This window comes from Cynocephalus volans, chromosome 1 (assembly GCF_027409185.1).
Source record: "Cynocephalus volans isolate mCynVol1 chromosome 1, mCynVol1.pri, whole genome shotgun sequence".
In the NCBI taxonomy this organism is placed as follows: Eukaryota; Metazoa; Chordata; class Mammalia; order Dermoptera; family Cynocephalidae; genus Cynocephalus; species Cynocephalus volans.
The window spans coordinates 8805506-8822156 of record NC_084460.1 but is presented as its reverse complement, the minus strand read 5'-3'; the positions used below and the strand labels follow the sequence as shown (position 1 = coordinate 8822156).

Here is a 16651-nt window from a genome sequence, read left to right as displayed (position 1 = left end):
GGCCACTGAATAAAATTCAATGTGGTAGTCATAATGAACCCTCATAGTGGAGTGGAAAGCAATCTGATCTGGCAGGCAGATTGCACTGTATAGTCTCAGTTCTCCCACAATTCCCACACTACTCAAGTTCCTTCCTTAGAGAGTAAAACTTACTGAAATACTCAATATTTTCATTAAAGTCTAGCTCACTCCTTGCATTAGTCCATTTTCTGCTGCTTGTAACAGAATACCTGAAACTGTGTAATTTATAAGAAAATAAAATGTATTTCTTACAGTCTTGGAGGCTGGGAAGTCCAAGACCCAGGGGGAACCTCTGGTGAGGGTTTTCTTGGAGGGAACTCTCTACACAGTCCTGTGGTGATGCAGGTAGTCACATGGCAAGGGCTGTGTGAAAGTGCTTTATAACAGGCTCACTTGCTCTCCTTATAGTCACCAGTCCACACCCATGATAACCCATTAAACCACTACTCCGTGAATAGATTAATCCATTCACAACAGCATAGTCCTCATGATCCAATCACCTCTCAAAGGCCCCACCTTTCAACACTGCCACATTGGCAATCAAGCTCCCACATGAGCTTTTGAGGGGACCAACATTCAGACCATAGCACTCCTCATCCCCACACCAATTTGCCTCTTGTCCCCTGTAAGTCTTCCATCACAAAGACTCCCTTGTCCCTAAATCCAGTAGACATCTTTAAGTCCTTATGGATCTCTATTAACATTAGACACTAATGATTACTTTCTCCTTCCCTAAGGTCTCTTAGAATACAATATTCCCTGTTTTTTTTTTTTTTTTCCCTTCTCTCTCTTGTGGTTTTTTTCTCTACCTCTACACTGTAGGATTATTGTTCTCTAACTGGTCATTCAGTGTTGCAGGAACTCATGCTTCAGTCCTGGGCCCTCTACTTTGCCTCCTGTTTACCTATAATAAAGTTCTTCTACCTGAATGCTCTACTTCCTACCCTCTCCCTCACCCCCAGACTTCTTCAATCAATTCATTATTAACTCTTAGTCATCCTTGGATCTCAGCCTCAATGTCATTTCCTGATGAAAAATCTTTCCTGAATACCCGTCTTGGTCTGATTCCTTTACTGCATGCATACCTTGGGTCTGAGCCAGACCGCCTAAGTTCAAATCCAAGCTCCACCACTCACTACCTGTAGAACCTGGGAAAGTTAAGAAAACTTGTAATGTCTCAGTCTCCTTTATAAATAGGGATGATAATAGGATCTACTGCATCAGGTTGTTATGTGGTTGTTAGAGTTTACACAGTAAAATGCTTAGAACATGACCAGACACACAGTAAGTGCTCGATCAATCTTAGATCTCATTATTATATGCTTCTACAGCACCACATGCTTGTCTTTTGCAGGATTTATCAGAGCTAGAAATTTAATCCTTGTTTGTGTGGTGTTGATTATTGATTGTCTCCCTCAGTAGATACTCGGGAGAGGGATGATGAGTGCTTTGTCCACAGCTGTATCCCTGGTATCTAGCCTGGGGCTTGGCACATAGTTGTGCTGGATATTCTCCACTTGCCCCTCCAGATCCATCCCCACCTTCACCTGGTCCTGTGCCCCAGGAGGCTGGGACCTCTATGAGCCATCAACTGGTTCCCCAATCATTGAACTTCTGGTTGGGTTTGGCCAATGGGAGACACTGGCAGATGAAAGCAGGGGACAGAGTATGAGGTTGGCGTATTTATTCTCCTGGCTCTCTCTGCAAGACCACAAGCTGGTGGTAGCTGTGTTTCTTTACTAGAGACCAGGGCTCATCTCAGGCAACCCCAATCCCAACCATTCTCCAGGTCAGGTGAAGGCCTGATGCTAACAGCCTGCTCACTGTGCCCGGCCCCAGGGTGCTTCACCCTTCCTATTGCTCCCATGTACCTGTAACTGTCCCTCCCTTAAACACTGCTCAATTACTCCAGTTAGTGTGCAGTTCTTTCCTTCTGGGACAGACTGATATAAGAGGTTCTATATCAATATTTGTTGAATGTTTTGCCACATAAAGGTAATCATCCTCAGACCAAACCATGGCTAAAGTTGTTATGATGAGTTCATAAGAAATAGGAAGTAAACATACTTAAAAAAAAAAGTTCTGGAGCAGTGGTTCTCACACACTGAGTGTGCATGAGAGTCACCTGGAGGGGTGGCTAAATCCTCCTGATGGACTCCACCCAAAAATATGCTGATCCAGCAGGCCTGGGGTGGGGGTGGGGTCAACAGTTTGCATTTCTAATAAGTTTCCCAGTGACTTGATGTTTCCAGGCTAGGGACCACACTTTGAGAAACACTGCACTGGAGAAATACCAGAGGTTTTTGTTACTTATAGACCCCATGTCTCATGGTTGCATTAACTATTTTCAAAGACAAGAAAGGCCAAGTGCAATATAACCTATGTTTTATTTTATACCTCTCTGATCATTGAAATCTAAACAGAGGTTTTTTGCTAATAATGAAAAAGAAAAAGAAAAAGCAATGACAACATTAAATGCTGGGAACAGATGAGGGGTGGGCAAGGCCCCATCCTGGGAGGGCTGCACACACTCACAGGGTGCACCACCAAAGTGGTCGACAAGGCTGGGACCTTGTGAAGACAGCAGTTAAGCCACAGCTTGAGAGTCCCAAGGCTTGGGGACAGAAAGGACCTCCTTCTTGCTTCACCCCAATCCAGGCTGCATGGCACGAACCAGAGCAAACACACCCTGCAAGGCATGCTGGCCTGGCACACAGACACACATTCATGCCCAGGCACACATACAAGCCACACTCCTGACTTCAGGGCTCCATCACTGGCTCAGAAACCAAATCCGGAATTGAGATGTGTGCCAGTCTCCTTAGCAGATGTACAGAAGGCCACTGCAGAGGCAGGTATCAACCAACCCAAGGAAGGCAACCCAGCAAGGCAGAAACTGTTCTGTGCCCCTCTGGCATGAGGGAAAATTCTATTGAGCAACTGGAGCTGGCCAGGCCCAGTCAGGGAGGTCCAGTCACTAGTTCTGAGACACCATCCAGCTCTGCTTTGCTCCTCAGTAACCAGTCCATGAGGAAGCAGAGTGCCAGAAGGCCAGTCCCTAGCAGGTCCCCCAGCCCTGTGAGGTAGGGGATGCAGTGGTTGTCAGGATCCAGAGCCTGGTGCCAAGTCAGCCGAACCATCACTTCTGCCAGGTACAGTAGGATTGTCACCTGTCATAAGAGCAAGCAGACATGAAAGAAGACCAAGTCAGGCAGCCAAGCACAACCAAGAAACACGTTGAGTTTCAAGGGCAGATAGCAAGGTGGACATATCAACCCCAGCCAGTCCCCTTCCTCCATCTTCTCTTGGGGTCTGTCATTCAGGTCTTAGCTCACGCAAGTGGCTAGAGAAGCCAACCCTCATCTGCACTTTCCGAGCTTCCTATCCTGTGGTCAGGCCCTGCTCCTGACATCCTGAAGTGCCAGACTGACCTGCTGCCACTCCCCAGCTGTGATCCTCTGTGCGGAACCAGACTCCATTCCTTGGAACTTGCTGGGACTTCCATTTGGGTTTACTTGAGGCCCTCTCCTTTGGAGCTTTGGACGGTTAGCACTTACTGAAGCTGCCATGGGGTAGTCCACACAGCCCCAGTCAGGTCTCATGGCTCCTCGGTCCCTTACCCAGGCTGACCCCAGCCCCTTCCTTCTCCCTAGCTGGAGCCATACACTGCCACTGCCGCTCAGGACAGTTTCTTGGCCAACCCCATGCCTACCTTTCAGGGTCAGGAACATGCTGCAATTGCAAATGCCATAAAGTTGGGGAGCTTAGAAAATGCTAGTCCCTAGTATGGCACTACCTTCACGGAATTGCCCACCAGTGCCCAGAGTTCTCCTTGCAGAAGTCCCTGGCCCACTGGGAGCATCAGCCAGCTGAAGTCTTGGCAGGTAGACTGCTGAATACCATCAAAGCAGGCACAGCTTAATCTCCTCCACCACTGTCCTCATCGCCATCCAGCCCTGACCAAAGTCCATGCATGACTTTCAGCAGCACCCCAGCAGGGGCCCCTGGTCCCCACCCACCCACCATCTGTGAGGCAGTGCACTGCTAAATGCACTCACCAGCCTGCTCCATGGGGACACACTGCATCCTGAGGGCTGCTTCTCTGATCCTCTAATGATGAGTGTGCATTGTGCAGTGCACAGTGTCCAACATGCAGCATACAGTTTGTAGCATGCTCTGTGTGGTGTCTAGTGTGCAGTGTGCAGTGCATAGTGCAACGTGTGCAGAGTGTAGCATGCAGCATGTAGCATGTCATGTGCAGTGTGTAGCATGTAATGTCTAGGAAGAATTGTGTAGCATACAGTGCATATTGTGAGGTGCACAATGTGTAAAGTGCAATGTTTAGAGTTCAGTGTATAGTTTGCAGCATGCAGTGCGTAGTGTGCAGTGTCTAGAGTGTAGTGCATAGTGTGAGTGTCCAGCGCATAGTGCAAGGCGTGGGAAGCATGTAGCATGGTGTGTACTGTATAGTCTGTGGTATGCATCGTGCAGTGTATACTGTGTGGTGTCTACCATGCACTGTGCAGTGTGAGGTGTACAATATGTACTGTGAAATGCACATTGTGCAATTTGAGGTGTGAGGTTTCTAGTGTGTACTGAAGTGCAGTGTATAATGTGCTATGTGAAGTGCATAGTTTGTAGAGTGAAGTGCATAGTGTGTAGTATCTAGTGTGTAGTGTGAGGTGCAAGGTGTCTAGTGTGTAGTATCTAGTGTGAGATGTGCAGTGTAGTGTGAGGTGTGCAGTGTCTAGCATGCATTGTGTAGTGAAGTGTGCAGTGCATAGTATGCAGTGTGTAGTGTGCAGTGAGTTGTGCAGAGTGTAGTGTGAGGTGTACAGAGTCTAGAGTGCAGCATATGTAGTGTGAGTGCACAATGTGTAGTATGATGCATGCAATGTGTAGTGTGGAGTATGTAGTGTCTAGCTTGCAGTGTCTAGCATCCAGTGTGAGGTGTGCAGTGTCTAGCGTGCAGTGAGTTGTGCAGTGTCTAGCATGCAGTATATAGTTTGCATCATGAAGTGTGTGTAACATGCACAATGCAGTATGCAGTGTGTGGCATGCAGTGGCCTCTGTGTCTGGAACATGCCCTTGGGATTGAATATGTTGAATAAGCTGACTCAACTCCCAGAAAAAGTGAGCCTTGCATGTCCAAGAACACCCACCCCACCCCAGCCCACTCAGCATCTCACCAAGGATGGGGGACGGAGCTTGCTGCCTGAGTACCCAGCACCTGCTGCTCTCCTGCCGCTGCAGTCATCCTTACCTGGATCAGGCCTGCGAGCAGATAGAGCACCACGAAGGTCTTGCTGTCTGTGACTGACTGACCTTCCACCAGGTGGATGACATAGAAAAAAGTCAGATGACCTGGGACCACCAGAAAGAGCAGGACTCGGGCTGAGATGGAATTGATTTCTGGAAGAAACAGATGAAGAAGGTTGTGTGACCTGCCTGGCAGGAGAGGCCACCTTGGCATGTGGCAGTCAACAGCGAGGCATCTACGTTCACCTATCCATTGATTCAACAAGTTTTACTGAGCACCCACTATGTAGCAGCCACGTTCTAACAGATGGGGAGAGAATCCTGCCCCTTCCTTCATGGAGCTGACATTTCAGGGAAGAGAGACAGACGACAATCAAGTAAGCAGAAACAAACCCAAAAGGTCATGTCAAACTCTGACTAGTAATATGAAAAAAATTAGCCAGGGTAACAACAAAGTGTGAAGTGAGTATTAGTGGAGATGAGCTCCTGGAGATGAGAAGACCTCTCGAGGAGAAGACATTTATGCTGAGGTCTGACTGTGGGGGAGAGAATTCTGGACAGAGGAAAGAGAATGTGCAAGGGGCTTAAGGTGGAAGAACTTGGGACTGTTGAGGAACATTCCCACACTCCACTCAGGTGTGGAGACAGTAGTCTAGGGAGAGCAGTATACTCACGGGGGGCTTCAGGCAAGCCTCTGGGACGCTGTCAGCACATCTGTGATGTATTAGTGAGCCCCAAGTTTTCCTTAGGCTCCCACACTCTGTGAGTTCGAGACTTTGCAGTGACTCACCCTGCCCCAACCATAAACACTTCTTAATACTATAACATGTGAATGCAACTGACTTCTCAAACTGAAATAGTTCCAATGAAAAGTAAATCTCCATTTGCCTCTGAGTATTTCACCAAAATTATAAGGAAAAGGAGGAAAAAGAATATGTAGCTTAGAAGCTAAAAAGTCTACCATAATTAATAAAAAGATCCTTTAAAAAAAAAAAAACTTTAAAAGGAAGAAGCGAACTATTGGAGGATGCTACTATTGGCAGAGGGCATGAAAACTCAAGAAAATCTATAGAGAAACTATATAAACAATAAGATTCAGTAAAATGTTTCAGTGCATAAATAACATAGAAATACAGTAAGAAAACATAATGGGCGGTCCACTTCTGGACAAGATGGGGAAGACACACTTGTTCCCATTTCTCCCACTAAGTCCAACCAAATAGCCTGGACATTACATATAAAATAAATAAATAAGATCCTAAAAAGTGGGGGTAAAAGGCAGGCTTAGCTAGGAAACTTGTGGCATAATGAACAACATGGCGGTGAGTTCCCTGAATATTTTTATTTTTATTTTTTTTTTGTCTCTTCTATCCCAGATAGATGTCAGCAACCCAGAAATGTCAATAGGAGTAGACAAGAAAGACTCCATAAAGTATGCTCCCTTTATTCAAGGTCTAGGAAGGGGGCAGCCCAGCACAGTAAAGAACTTTTACACAATAATTGCTCTACTCTAGCCAGACACCATAGGAGAAACGGCAGCCCTGCTCCCATCAGCAAAGGCCAAATGGGAAGCTCAGATCTCCACCTTCATCCAGGTGTAATGTGGTACCCCCCAGTGGCTGAGGTGCTGTAAGAGAAGGCCAAGTGGGGAGCCAGGACTTTTATCCTGTGCAGTGGTAATGAGGTCCACAGCTGTCAGTGAAGCTGTGTGGGGAGCAGTAATGAGGCACCCCTCCCCCTCCCAGCCAGGGTGCTGTAGATGAGGCCAAGTCAGGAACCTGGACGCTTGCCCTGCCCAGCAGTAAGGAAACAGTGTATTCCCTTTCCTGCAATGGAGCAGTGTCAGAGGAGTCTAGCTAAAACAGAAGAGTTTCAAAAAAAAGGTCCAGAGTCTCAAAACATAATACCCAAAATGTCCAGATTCAATCTAAAAATTACTTGTAACATCAAGAGCCAGAACAGTCTCATCTGGGACGAAAACAGATGACCAACAGACACCAAACTGAGGTGATGCAGTAGTTAGTATTTCTTGAAAACAATTTTAATGAAGCCATTAAAAAATGCTTCCACAAGCAATTACAAACACACTTGTAATGAAAATATAAAAAGTGTCAGCAAAGAAACAGAAGATACAAAGAACCAAAGAAATTTTAGAACTAAATAAAAAAAACACCCAATAACTCAATGGGTAGACTCAACAGTAGAATAGAGAGAACAGTGGGAAGAGTCAGTGAATTTGAAGAAAAAATGATAGAAAATAGTTTTCTAAAGAGAGAGAAAGTACACGGAAAAAAAATTGAAGAGCTTCAAGGACTTTGGGGACTTGACAGAGTTTGGATGTGTTGTCCCCCCAAAACTCATGTGGAGATCTGATCCCCAATGGGGCAGTGTTGGGAGCTGTTTGAGTCATGGGGGTGGATCCCTCATGAATGAATTAATGCTCTCTTCAGGGTGTGGGGGTGAGTGAGTTCTCACTTTATTAGTTCCCAAAAGAGCTGGTTGTTTATAGGACCCTGGCACCTCCCCACCTCTCTCTTGCTTCCTCTTGCCATGTGATCTGCTTGTACTTGCCAGCTGCCTGCTGTTTTCTGTCATGAGTAGAAGCAGCTTCAGGCACACACCAGATGAGGCTATCCCAGAATCATGAGCCAAATAAATCTCTATTCTTTATAAATTACCCAGTTTCAGGTCTTCTATTATAGGGAACACAAAAACAGACTAATACAGGACTATAACAAAAGATCTAACATTCATGTCATTAAGGAAAGGAGAAAGATAATGGGGCTGAAAAAGTATGTGAAGAAATAATGGCTTAAAATTTTCCAGTTTTGGCAAAAGACATAAATCTATCCAAGGAGCTTAGCAAACTGCAAATAGGATACCCCTAAGAAATCTACATCAATACACCTCATAATCCAACTTCTAAAAACTAAAGGAGAAGTCCTGAAATAAGCAAGACACAAATAACACCATACCTATACAGCAAAAACAGTTCAAATGACAGCAGATTTCTTATCAGAAACTATGGAGGTCAGAAGGAAATGGCACATTTTTCAACTATTGGGAACAACTATCCTGAATTTTATAGTCAATGAAATTATCTCTCACAAATATGCCAGCAAACTCATCCTAAAAGATGGCTAAAGGCAATTCTTAAAACAGAAAGGAAATGACCCTAGAAATTATAATAAGAGAAAAGATCCAATTTTTAAAAGTAACAAAAAGATAAAACACCTCCAATGGCTTCCAGTGGCTCTCAGGATAAATCCAGTCTCCTTCCTGAAGCAGCCAGGCTCTATAGGATCACCTCCTTCCTACCTCTCTCTCTTCCTTCATCCCCTCATGCCCAGTATGCTCAGGTCTCACTGGACGAAATTCCACTCTTCAAAGTTGCCAAGCTCCTTGCTGCCTCTGGGCCTTTGCTCAGGCTGTTCCCTCTGTCTTGAACATTCCTCCTCCCCACCAAGCCCTGCTCATCCTCAGAGAGAAGCTGTGCATCCCCAGCCTGTGATCTCTCTCATCCTTTTTCACTGTGCCCTGTGCTTCTGCCCTTTGGAACAAGTTACCATTTGTAATTATGTGCTCATTTGTTCTGTGTTTATCTGCTCTTCTAGACTGTCTACTTGAGAGGGCAAGAAACCAGCTGTCTCTGTTTTGGCCCTGTCACCTGAAACCTAGGACCTGGTAGACATTCAACAATACTTGGGGAATGAAAGACTGAATGAAAAGCAGGGCTGGGGAGTCAGGTCTCTGTGAGAAGGAGCTGGGACCTTGAAGGTGATCTGTGCTGAGCTCATCACTGGCCTCAGGCATCCATTGCTACAAATACCACATTCTAATGACATCAATTTTTACTTGTTTAAAAAAATGATCACGTGGCCTCTGAAAGACACCAGACCCACCTGAGGTGCAGAAAATGGAACATGGGTTAGGCCAGAATTTTTTCATCCAGAGGGGTAGGACCCCAGGCATGCTCCAAATGTGCAGGTAGGTGGAGATGCGGCTGGTCTGAATGGCCACCAGATTGCCACCAATACCTGCAAGGAGGAAAATAATCTGGTTTCCCCTTTCTTACACCAGTCTCTGAGTTCTATCCCTTATTTTAAGTCCACTTCTTCCAGGAAGCCTTCTTTGATTGATTTAACACTTGAATTTTTTTTTTTCCTTCCCTCCCATTTGGCCACGCATCTTGTTTGGCACCAAGTAAGGGTGACCCAGGCCTTGTGAGTGAGGTATAGAGGTAGTAAGTATATCACCTTGATAGCATCTCTTAAGACAGGGAAAGCAGGTTCTGAATAAATATCTTTTGTCTGGCAAAGCAGGCTCTGAATAAATATTTTTTGGCCAGAGGGAGGGTGTAAGGGAGAGAGGGAATTCAGGAAGGGGGTGAGGAGGTGGATGGGTGGGTCTAAGACAGCTTGCTAAACCACTCAGGGTAAGAGAGTTAGAGCCATAGGAATTGACAGGAACCAGACTACAGTCTGGAATGTTTGAGAAAGTGAAAGGGGTCTTTTCATCTCAAGGTGGGAAGGAGAGGAAGAGAACAGTAGGTAAAAGTGGGGAGGGGCGAGGTGGGGTGAGATGATCCTATGGTGATAAAGGAGGCTTGTCCTAGGAAAAGCACCTCGAACACCTCTTGGCTGGCCAGCTGGAGGGCTTTTAAGAAAAGACATTTTCGGCTAAACTATTTCAATTTGTGTGTTTTGTGAGTCCCTCTCTGGGGACCCCAAAAAGTTAGTGCAGACTCCAACACTCACAGATGCTTTGGGTATGTGCACGGAGGGGTCTCTTTAGGGAAAGTGTAGGTGGGGGCAGGGGTCATGACAGGGTGCTGAACACAGACAGGGCCCAGAAAGGCAGAATCAGGACGCTCAGCCCACCATGAGAACGCTCCCCATCTGGAAACTCTGGGGCTTCTTGGTGAGGCTCCTGGTTTCCACAGTGTGTGGAAAAGGTTTCAGGCTCTGCCAGGGCCAAATAACTCACCTGACCAAAACCCATGTTGAGCCCCTTCTGTGGGGCAGGCATGGGGTCTGACAGAGAACAGGGCTCACCCATGCGACAGCTCCCTTTGGGGGGTGGTGGCTGCCCCCACCCCCTTGGAGAACTACCCCTAACTAGGCCAGATGTGTGCCAGGGACCTGGGAGAACCACCTCCAATACCTACCACAGATGACGGGAGAGAATATGGCCATGCCTTTGTACTGCTGTTTAGAAATGGTTTTGCTCAAGATGAGCCCTCCAAAACTGTGGAGAGATCAGAGAGCAGTCAAATGATCAGAGAGGTCACACTTACCGTGGCCCTACAAACCTCAATGAATTGCCTGACCAGCCTGTCTTCCCAGCCTCAGCAAACACTTTCCTTTCCCTACACAAGTATCTGCTGCAGCTGAGCAGGTCTCCCCAGGGTCCTCTATACCTCGCACATGCATTTCCACCTCCACCTCTGTTCTGAGTCTCAGCTGTTTCAGAAGGCCCTCCAGATAATGTCAACCCACTACTAAAAAAACAAATGCCTTTCCGAGGTTCCGCAACTGGCTGGGATCTGCCATGTGATGGCTCCTGAGCTACGACTGAGGTGCTCTCTAGCACAAAACAGAACTTGCATGAGTATCACCTCATGCTCCTTTTTTTCAGAAAATATTGCAAGACTTTGCCCCCCCCACCCCACTCTTGTAGTTAAGCAAAGACCTTCCTACCCCTTGAAACTTCTCATAACCCTGGAGAAGTTAGAGCAATTTGTATAAGAAGCCTGGAACCTTCTGGAAACAAGGATACCTAAACCATAACCTCTTCTCCCTGAGATTCAAAGTTAGGAAAACACATCAGAACAGACTCGGTGGCCCCATCAAAGTCTCCTAGCAGGAAAAGGTCCTCAAGAATGGGGCTGGAGGGCAACAGAGTTGGGCTCAGCTGAAAGGCCTAAGGGTCTGAGGTGGGGACTAACCTCATAGCCCTCTAGGTCTCACCAGCAGCCATGCTGTGGATGGTGACCAGGCACATGAATGGGTTGACAGAGCTGTTGTCTTGAGGCTAAGATGAGGCACCCTGCAGTCTAAGCAGGGGTTGGGCCAGTGGAGCGGTGGCAGTCATGGACTGAAAACTGGTATCCCACAGCACTGTGACAGGGACGGGGCAGGGGGCTGGGGCCCCAGTGCATTCATCTGACATTTCCAGCTTTGGCTCTTCTTGGCTCCCTGGTGCTCTGACAATTATGACCAGGGCAGCCCCTCTTGGAATGCATAAGGGGTAGGGTTCTGGTGAAAGAGACAAAAGAGGGGAACCTCACCAGTCCTTCAGAGTTAGTGAAGGAGCCCATAGCTACATTTCACTCGGACCATGACCCGCAATGCCTGAGTGCCATCCCCACTCCAGGGGGCTCCGCAGCTCTCGGGGAGGGACAGGGGCTATAGCCTCGCTCACCTGCTGATGACCATCGCAAGGATGATTGGGAACCACCCGAACTTCAGGATCTTCACGACAGGTGGGCTGTGCTTGGCAATGAGGACCCACAGAGGGGTCAGTGCTATGAAGCCGATGCAGACCAGTGGCATCAGATACCAACTGTCTGGAAAGAAAAAGGGGATGCATGTACTTCATGTGGCCAAGGTCCCACAGGTGAGAGGGGGGCTGGGAATTAAGGGTGCTAGAAGTCTGAGGAGACACTTCTGTCCTCATCAGTTTAGGGTGGACTGTCCTCTCATATCTTCCGAAGAATTTGCACCATCCCACTGAGCAACTGGAAAAGCTCCCCCATGTCCTCAATCCCTGCCACATTCACCTCCACTTCTCTGACTGTTTTGCTACTTTGCCGACATAAAGTACTCTCCTGGGGCTCCTCCCACCCCAATGTCATTGCTATAATTAGCAGTGCTGTCCATGGGACAGTGACCATGCACCAGCACCATGCTCAGCACTTCATGTGCATGATCTCATCTCATGTTCTTAACAGCCGTCCTCAGACTTGCACCACGAGGAGACAGATGCATGAAGAGGCGGCTGCCCAGGACACGCAGCCAGCAAGAGTCACTTTGGGGCTACAGCCTGGGTCTGTGGAAGCCAGAGCCAGCTACACGATGCCAACCCTGCTGCTGGCTGAAGCAACTGCTTTGGTATCACAGTCAGCCTGGTAGCTACTTGTGTCCCTGTATCACCTTCTTCAACTGGCGGAAGGCCAGTGAAGATGGACTGGGGTCTAGACCAGTCAAGTGCTATGCGGGGCCAGGCTGAGGCCGACACACTCGGCACCTCTTGCACTCACTCCCTTACTGTCTTATACCCTGTGTGAGTTCACCTTCCACATGTGGCCAGAACAAGACACTGGCTTTCTCTAGAACAGTCCTTCCACTCCCGGCCCACCCTCCCAAGGGCAGGGTCAGGAGGTGCACACCCCTCTTGCCCTGGGTTCCCCAGCACTCAGTAGTGCACAGGCAATGAATGATCCTGGCCAACTCCTCTGCCATGGGTGCCTGAGGCTGGCTACAGAGCACTTCATGGTGAATGTGGCTGGCCCCTGCACCATCCCAGGAGACAGCAGACTGCAGGAGCATCTCCCTACAGGACATTTTAGAGCCCAGTCCAAGTTTTCCATAACCACTCACAAGCCCCCTAGAGGTCCACTTCATGCACACCACCCCTGCGCATGGCTTGTCTTCCTTCCCAATGGCACTATCAGGTGCAACGGTCACCTCTCACTCCTCAGAGAGTTAGGATTATCTAACACTGGCCAGGCCCAGTGACTCCCCTGAGCGTACCAGAGATAAGTGCATAGTCTCACTGGAGAGACAGACAATCCAACAGTGATTTAAAGTCTAACTCAAGCCATGTGTTAAAATATGCACACGGTATGGTAGGGGGCAGAGAGAAAGGACCTGGAGAGGCCTGGAACTCTTATTTATTTTGCAAATCAAACTCAAATAATTAACCTGTAGGCAAATCTTCTTGTTTTAAATTCAGTTTGGCTTAAAAGTAAAGTTAGGTCACCTTATTTGATTCCTACAGATCTTCATTGCCACTTACATGCACTTTGAGAATCTCCCAGGTGATTAAATATTGCTGGTGGCAGACAACACACAGGATGGCAGGAGACGGTCCCAGAGCTGGGACAGAAAGGGTCCCAGTGCCAGTTCCCTCTAAGTCAGAGCTGTTTTGTCTGCTTCAGTTGTCAACATGTAAAAATAGGGTGATTGCTCAAATCCATGGGTCCATGTTCCCATGAGGCAGTGACAAATTGCAGCTTTGCTGAGGCTGTTCCCTTTGTCTGGGGCATTTCCTCCAACAACCCTCACCACAGGCCCACCCCACCCAACCCCCATCTTTATCCCTGTGAGGGCAAAAGGCCAGCCCAGCCTCAGGCCCGCCCTCCCGCCTGCCTCTGCACTAAAGGTGGATTCACCAGCCACACGTGTGCAGACTTGAGTTGCTCAACCTCTCACATGGTTTGGAGAGCATGAGGCACTTCTCAAGGACAACTGACCTTGTTGAATGACCTCAGGCTTTCCACAACACCCTGGGTTCCTTTCTGTGGGCACAATGCCTGATTTGAATGCCACGAGCTGGGTACAAATGTTCCCACTCACCCTTGGTGGTGGCCTGTCCCAACCCCTCCTCCTTGGAGTCCTCCCTACCTTTGTGTCTATAGAAGAAGCTGCTAACTAGAGCCAGGATGGACAGTGTAATGAGGTCTCCCAGGCTGGCTGCAATGGGTGTGGCGATGTTGTCTGGGTTGACCCCGAGCTTTCGAGCACCAATCACTATACAGACCATCAGCACTCCTGCAGAGAGGACAGAGAGGAGACTCAGATCCCAGGAGTCAGTGGGCCTTGGGAAGACTCAGTGGCACAGGGCTTGACAGCATGTGTATTAGTCCATTTCTGTTGCTTATAACAAGATACCTGGAACTAGATGATTTATAAAGACAATGAAATTTATTGCTTACAGTTTCAGAGGCTGGGAAGTCCATAGTCCAGGGAACACATTAGTGAAGGCCTTGGTGGTGGTAACAGTGACAGCAGGGTGTTACACTGCGAAATGGCAGAGTAGAAAGAGGCTAACCTCCTCATGTGCTACCCTTTTAAAGACCTTAGAACCATGCCCCTGATCACCATTATTAATTCACTCACTGCAGCATGGTCATGCAATCTAATCACCTCTTCAAGGTCCCACCTTTCAATTACCATAACAGGACTTCCCACTCTCAGCACTTAAGTGGGAATTAAGCCCTAATGGGGTAGGGGGAGGGCATCCAATCTACAGCAGTCTAGGAGGAGGGACTGGCAGATGGGCAGGAGGCTGCTCATCACTTGCCTCTGTCCACACAAGCTGAGGTGTGGGGCCAGGCTGCCGACCCTGTGAGTCCCTCCCACCACACTGGAGGCCTGAGAAGGTTGGGAGACTTAGACTCCACTTTGTGACCTGTGAGACTGATGTTGAATGTCCCAAAAGCTCTGATGACACACTCAGGCAGGGCACGTGGCTCCTGGGCTCCCCAATCAACTGGTACCACAAAGACAGGAAGTTTGCAGCCCCCCACTGCAGAGAGGGCTGCTCCAAATATGCTCTGAGCCACGGGAGCCCCCAGGGTCTGGGAATGTGGCCTCCCCTGCTTGCAAGGGTCCTCTGAGTAATGGAGGCCAAGATGGAATCAGCCATGTGAGAGATATATTAGGGACAAAGCCCATGGGGGAGTATGGGGAAGGAGGTGGGAGAGCCAGGAGCACTGGCAGACCACGACACAATGCAGGTGGGGCCCCAGGGGAAGGAGAGAGGGGAGGAAGGTGGGGGACGTGTGCTAGACGGCACTGTAATCCAGGTGAGCTCAGCAAGGCTGTCAGAGGCTGTGAATCCAGAGAACAGGCCCATCTTAGGAGCTTGGCAGGGCTGCCACTGGGAAGCAATGTGTGGCCAGAGTGCAGGTGGGTATGGATGTCAGAGTGTGGCACTGAGATCTGAGAGGTCACCATGCCTCCTGAGGTCCTGCTTTCTACTCCAACTCTGTTCTGAAGGCAACTATCACATGTGATCCTCCAGTCCACTATCCACTGCCCAGGGCTTGATTCAACAGATTCTCACTCGGTTCTTTAAGCAGATATTCTGTATCTTGGCTATTCGTATTTTAGCATTTTACCCAGGATCTGTAACTCTAGAAATAATTACAATCATCCCCACAATGCCATCCTAAAGCCACTACCACCGGCCAGTTTGTTCCCTGTCTTGTGACCAGGTCACAGCCCCTATATGTCCTTTTAAAACGCCAGTTCGAAGTGAATCTGCATTTGCATGGCAGAGCTGCTGAGCTGGTGACAATCTTGCAGGAACTACACAAAGTGACACCACTGGTTTGGGAGTGCTTATTCAAAACCACCACAATGGGGCTTTATGTCACAGCCACTGTGACACACAGGGTGAACCACTGGCAATGTTTCTGAATATCTTTGGACAATACAGATAATGGCCAGGCTGCTGAGCTTCACCCCTTCTCTTGAAAGTGGGGAGCTAGGAACGGTGATCTCCTCAAGGCCCTACAAGGTCACGGCTGACCTGAATCATGAGACTGTGCTGTTTTCAGAGACTTCATGCTAAACGTCTCCTGGGCTCTGCTTCTCTGGAAGGTTGGGCAGATTCATCCTACCCCATCCTCTGACCAGACTGGGTCATGGCATCCCCCATTCATGTGACATGCCCGGGCCATGACCAGGAGCTGGCTTCAGCAAACATCCTGACTGGGAAAGCGAGGTTTGTGGGCACACATTCCTCTTCTTGCTGACCCTCTATGTTGGCTGCAGGCACCAGCACAGGAATGTGGCTGATCGGCCATGTGGTAGGAATGAGAAACCCCAAATAACCCACAGGGTAACCTCCACAGAGCTGAGCCCAGAGAGCACTTAGTGCGTAGTCAGGTGGGGACAGAAGTGTTAAGACAAGTCCAGTTATGAAGTTATCAATTGTTCCTTCTTTCACTGCTCAAAAGCAAGGCACAGGGTCTACAAGATGCACGATCCAGGAGAGAACCAGGATAACAACCACTCATTCAGCCAACACTGGGAGCTGGGTATCAGCCTGGCCCTGAGCTAAGTAGTGGCAATAACCAAAAGGCTCTGTGCCCAGCCAGGAGACATGCCTGTCAGGCAGAGGACTGAAGTAAACAAGACAGGAAACTAACAGAGCATGGCCAGGAGTGGAGGCTACTGCACAGTCTGTGAGAGGAGGCTCCATGACAAAAGTGACATGTGGCACTTCACTCGAGCTATGTGTATGCTCACATGTTTTGTCCACTGGTGTATCCGCAGTGCTCTACATGGCTGGGCACCGAGCTGACACCCAGCAGCTACCAAATCACGAACAACTGGATGACATGGCCTGGTCAGTGCTC

At 48.4% G+C, this 16651-nt stretch overlaps 1 protein-coding gene across 14 annotated transcripts in view; it reads right to left on the bottom strand.

Annotated features, from left to right (window-relative positions):
• Positions 1 to 2389: 2389 nt before the first annotated feature.
• The window catches only part of SLC41A3 (solute carrier family 41 member 3), a 69319-nt gene continuing 55057 nt past the window's right edge, over positions 2390 to 16651 (bottom strand). For all 14 annotated transcript variants that reach the window (XM_063104865.1, XM_063104832.1, XM_063104891.1 and 11 more), the window contains 6 exons: positions 13908 to 14054; positions 11704 to 11848; positions 10448 to 10527; positions 9183 to 9317; positions 5285 to 5433; positions 2390 to 3191 (listed from right to left, as the gene is read on the bottom strand). In XM_063104865.1, coding sequence (XP_062960935.1) covers positions 2982 to 3191; positions 5285 to 5433; positions 9183 to 9317; positions 10448 to 10527; positions 11704 to 11848; positions 13908 to 14054 — 866 coding nt within the window. In that variant the 3' untranslated portion in view covers positions 2390 to 2981. The remainder of the gene's footprint in view (positions 3192 to 5284; positions 5434 to 9182; positions 9318 to 10447; positions 10528 to 11703; positions 11849 to 13907; positions 14055 to 16651) is intronic.